This window comes from Azolla caroliniana, unplaced genomic scaffold (assembly GCF_043228905.1).
Source record: "Azolla caroliniana isolate FFs.n. ecotype wild unplaced genomic scaffold, voAzoCaro1.0.p SCAF_10, whole genome shotgun sequence".
NCBI lineage: Eukaryota > Viridiplantae > Streptophyta > Polypodiopsida > Salviniales > Salviniaceae > Azolla > Azolla caroliniana.
The window spans coordinates 1,762,783-1,767,753 of NW_028230445.1; the positions used below are offsets into that span (position 1 = coordinate 1,762,783).

The 4,971-nt window shown below is 39.3% G+C and overlaps 1 protein-coding gene across 1 annotated transcript; it reads right to left on the reverse strand.

Annotated features, from left to right (window-relative positions):
* LOC147858645 (pentatricopeptide repeat-containing protein At1g26460, mitochondrial-like) lies at positions 1-4,756 on the reverse strand. Its single transcript, XM_087325536.1, has 7 exons — positions 4,553-4,756; positions 3,398-4,240; positions 2,430-2,646; positions 1,592-2,041; positions 860-1,060; positions 582-719; positions 1-478 (listed from the first exon to the last, which is right to left on the reverse strand). Exons 2-7 carry the CDS (start codon positions 4,168-4,170, stop codon positions 284-286), a joined length of 1,974 nt encoding a protein of 657 aa, XP_087181662.1. The 5' UTR covers positions 4,171-4,240; positions 4,553-4,756; the 3' UTR covers positions 1-283.
* Positions 4,757-4,971: the final 215 nt, after the last annotated feature.

Genomic DNA, 4,971 nt, shown 5'->3' on the forward strand with positions numbered 1-4,971 from the left:
TCATAGAAAGCATATCGTCATCATCAATTCACAACTATCATATAGCATGAGACATTCATAGAGCAGAGCATTGCCCCGTTGAAGCCCCACCATTTTGATTAACTACAATATCCAAAGTCCAGCTTTGATATCCAGAAAATTAACCATCGAAAAGCCTGACAAAAGAGAGCTTCTTTATGAGATCTAAAACCAGTCTTCCAACATCTACTGGTGTTTAACTACTAAAGTTGGCTTGTTTGAGAGCTAAAACCATCTTGCCAAATCTATTTTCATGAGATCTAATCTAAGCACGTCTTGCAACGTCAGTCACAAAAGGGAAAAGAAGGGCTCGTCGTGCGTCACCAGAAAACCCATCAGAATAATTAAACTTCCTTTTGAAATCCAAGATACGTCTGGCCCCTTCATCATCACACTCTCTTATAAACCTCCTTCTCAGCTTTAAAGCAATGTCTTTGTTCACCGAAAAGCCAGCATCACACTGATAAAACATTTATGCATAAGAATCAAGATGTACCAGTATTGAGATGTGAAATAAACTCACAACAGCATGCTCCATTCATAAACGTAATGCACACACATACCATTTGGTCTATTACTTCCATTGCAGATTTTGTATCCCGATTTACTATATGAGCCTTGATTAACAGATTGTAAGTCCTTTTGTCAGGTTGCAACCCAGAACCAGTCATGAATTCATATACCTTCAGAGATTCTGGAACCTACAAAGACAAATTTGTTATCGATGAGTTAGAGAAGACGAATATGTATTGAAAGTTTCAAGAACTAGAAACTTTATTATTGATGAGTTTAGAGGAGACCAATATGTACTGAGAGATTTCATATACTAGATATGACGAACCTTTTTCATTTTAGCAAACCCATCTATAAGAGCATTGCATGAATGCACATTAGGCATATGGCCAAAAACACTCCTTATGGCTTCAAATGTTTGATAAGCACGATCAATATCCCATACATTCGAACAACCCAGAATGACACAATTGATGGCTGAAAGTGGGACCTGCTGTGTTGCAGCAATGCCTTCTAACTTAAAGTATGCCTGCATTCAGACCCAGAAAATGGACATCACCGTGTTAGATAAACACAAATGGAAACCTTCAAACAGGAGAAACACTCAAACAATAAAATATGAACAGAGCTATCCAGCAAACTTACAAACATAGGGGCTATATCATGCATGAGATGCACAAATATGATAGTCCTACTCATATTATCAGTATGTATGTGTTAACGAAGAGAGTAAAAGAACTGAGTTTGCATAGCAATCAAGTGATTGGCACATAAATATGCAACAAATAGCTCCCAAAAAACTCTCTTTTATATTCCTAGTCTGTTCAACTCAAAAGTGCAAATTTCGCTACCACATTATGTCTGGATATGAAACACATTAAATCACTAGAAACCAGGCTTCAATCACGTTAGAAATCCTACATGTCATAAAAATTAGTCTGGTAAATCAAATTTCAGCATAAATATAACTACATACTCGCATACAGCAATCTGCTGTATGTGCTGCTTAAATATATAACTAAATTTCTTAAACAAAGCAATGAACAGGAGTGCTCATTACCGCATCAAGAGTAGTGCTTCCACCTCGAGCGCAACCCAACACAAATGGCTTCAAAGAGGTGAACGGGCAAAAGACATCCGTACCAACCTCTGAGGCATAATCCTTCTCCATAGCTTGCAATGTTGCAATTGCCAAATCAAGGTCTCCTCCGGTCACAGCTGCATGTAACCTTGCAAGGTAACAAGCCTCACTTGGAGGATTGGCTTGCTTCAATGAAAATAGAAGAACATCCCATGCCTTGGTGGATAGCTGTAGATCGCCAGTTCTGGCGGCCATACTAAGAACTGCCAGTAGAGTACCCTCGTCTAGGGTTATACCCTTCACTAGCCTTCCTTTGCGTCTCCCAAACAACATATCTAATGCTACCAATGCACCCTCTGATGTATCCGTTTCTACACATGCCTGAAGAAGATCTCCTAAGGCTGTCATTGATGGAAATGCATCTCGTTTCTGCAGAAAGAGAAAAATATAATGGCATCAGTCACATGCTAGCAAAATATTTTGAAACAACAGAATACGTGAGGCTTACAAAATAAGTATTGAAGTGCATGTGCATAAGAAAGACAAAAGAGGCATACATCTACACAACATGAGAAGCCTATCAAGTTTGTCAACCACTTCATACCCTACTCTCGACATTAACACCTAAGGGTGTGTTTAGATTCATATAATAATATCCATATAAAGAAACAGTAAACACATAACAAACTACACTAAGCCTATTTTGTCTCCCAGTTTCACAAGAGATGCTGGTCATGTGTATGCACTATGTACCCAAACATTTATGGACGTTTTAATTGCATACAAATAATGTAGACAAAAATGTAAGAGGTCTTACCTGGGCCCATCTAACTAGGTCGGTTGCTTTTACAGCTTGACCAACTCTCGAGAAAGAACTCACAAGTTTACTTATAACTGCATCATCAGGGGAAAGGTCATTGGCAACCATTATACGCACATAATCCATGGCCTTCCATACATCACTATCTCCACGCAAAGCTGTAATTGCTTTGATGCACCATTCAGCTTGCATGCGTATTCCTAGCTCTTGGACACTGTGACAAATTATAGTTTTCGTAAGGATGCACAAATAACTATAAACACCATTTCTTGCTCCACATACCAAACAGTCTTGAGCAAACACAAAGAGTTTCCTGGAGACTGAGTTATACACATAGGAAAGGACATAACTAAATATCATTTGTATAAATTTGTTTTGAATGTTGTGATTCAATGTTCCGCATAAGAACAAAGATATATCTTTATGTGAATATTCATGAGATGACTTTTTGAATAACTGCAATATTGTCATCATGTGAATAAAGGGTATTCATATGAAACATCATTTGCATTGGACGAACCTAGAAAAGATTCAAGTTGTACCATAGCGAAGGACTAACTCACAATAGGAATGAGAAAGAAATGGGGAAAATAGGAATGCAAAAAATATTCATCAAGAAATGTGTTGCACACAAGTTAACAGTATTTTCTATTTTGCATACGCTCATTATCATTTTGACGCTTTCAAAAATTCTGGACAAGCAAAATGATTCCCGTTCCCTTTAGGTCAACCACTGAAATAGAACTTCGCAATGCGACAATATGAAGTTTAAAACTTAGCGAAAGGTCATGACCACATTGAAAACTAATGTCTATTCTGAACTGACTCAAACAAAAGGCAGAACGGATTGACATTTCCCTTTAGCTCAGTAAAAGAAAACGAACTTACCAATGCCACAGATAAGCAGTTTGTAAGTTCGCAAACTTCATGAAATTCTCACACATAGAGACATTCATTGCACTTACAGCGAAAATAGACGATCAAAAGCACCAAAGTCTTTACTATCTGCTGCTGCATTGAAGAGAACATAAAATGTATCCGTGTTTGGACTTAGACCAAGTCGTCTCATTTCTTCAACTCTCTTCATTAAGATATCTACAGGTGCCCCTTTCAGACCCTCAGCTAGTAAAGCAATGTTGCAAGGGGTAACCAGAGGCTTGTTAGGCTGTCCAGTGATAGGATCGATGCATTGCAACCACTCTCTATATATATCAATAGCCTCTTGAAACAACCTTTTCTTGATTCTTTCAGTCATTTCTTTGATTAAACCATGGATGCTTAAGGTTACGCCAACAGGGGCAACTTGTACACCCCTACGAACTGTCGGCATTCCAGGGACGACTGGAGTTAAGGCATCTGTAGAGGAAGCAGCAGTACTCTCATCGACATCATTAGAGGATTCAGTTGAAATTTTCTCCTCTTTAGCTTTACTTGCTGTAGAAGTTGATGATTCATTATTATTATTATTACCATTTTCTGAGGCGGATAATTCATCAGATTCTTGCTGAGGAACCTGGGAAAGAGGAAAACTTGTGTGCAAATTTCTGTGATGTAGGAAGGCATTGCTTGATAGTAGCTCAGAAGAAGTAATGGGGTAGGAAATGATCGAATTCTCAGTGTATTTCAAGGGTACATTCTTGTGAGTGGTGCACTGTGAGGTCTGGAGAAATCTTCTTGCATCAGATCCATTGCTTCCCCTCCTGTGGAAGAGTCTGAGAAAAAGCCTCACACTTGACATTGCTTGAAGACCAACACTAAAACACCTGCTACAGCTACAGCTAGAGAGAGAAAGGTCGATGATCAAGTTCCTGCCATGGCCATTATCATCAGTACACATCATCGTCACATCACATTATCAATGTCAAACATCAACCACACTAAATGACATCAACGCCAACAACGTTACATCACACCATCGTATATCATCGCACATCAATCATCAACATCATCATTATCATCACCAGCATCCGCGCCATCTTCTTCTTCTTCTTCCTTCTACTTTCCCTCTTCTTCTTCTTCTTCTTCTTCTTCCTTCTTCACTCCCTCTCCTTCTTTCTCCTTCTTCCAAAACATCACAGAAGGAGGGGAGAACATCAGCAGAGTAAAAGGGAGGGGCATACCTGGATTTCGTTGCTATTGCTGCTCAGTTGAGCTTCCATCCGAGCGATGCTCTCAGCGATCTGTGCGAGCGCCCCAGATATGGTCGAAAGCAAAAATGGTACGAAAGAGATTAGGCCCTTCTTCTTCGCACTAGGGTTTATGGCCTACCCTCTCTCTCTCTCTCTCTCTCTCTCTCTCTCTCTCCCTTCCACAGAACCAGTTTTTGAGCGTCATGTAAGTAAACTATTAATTTAAGGCCATTTTCTTCTAACCCTTTTATTTGAGGCTCACAATTCTCCTCTCTCTCTCTCTCTCTCTCTCTCTCTCTCTCTCTCTCTCTCTCTCTCTCGGTGAGAAAAACACACAATTGTATAAATAAATGTGTGAAAAAACTCTACATACTTATAATGGACTAGTATGGTCACCCGCTAACTACACT

Coding starts and splice junctions, on each gene's coding strand:
- LOC147858645 (XM_087325536.1), bottom strand. CDS start 4,170: ATGTCAAGTGTGAGGCTTTTTCTCAGACTCTTCCACAGGAGGGGAAGC. Junction 2,042..2,429: donor ACCTAGTTAGATGGGCCCAG/GTAAGACCTCTT, acceptor CTCTTTCTGCAG/AAACGAGATGCATTTCCATC. Junction 1,061..1,591: donor GAAGCACTACTCTTGATGCG/GTAATGAGCACT, acceptor GTCTGAATGCAG/GCATACTTTAAGTTAGAAGG.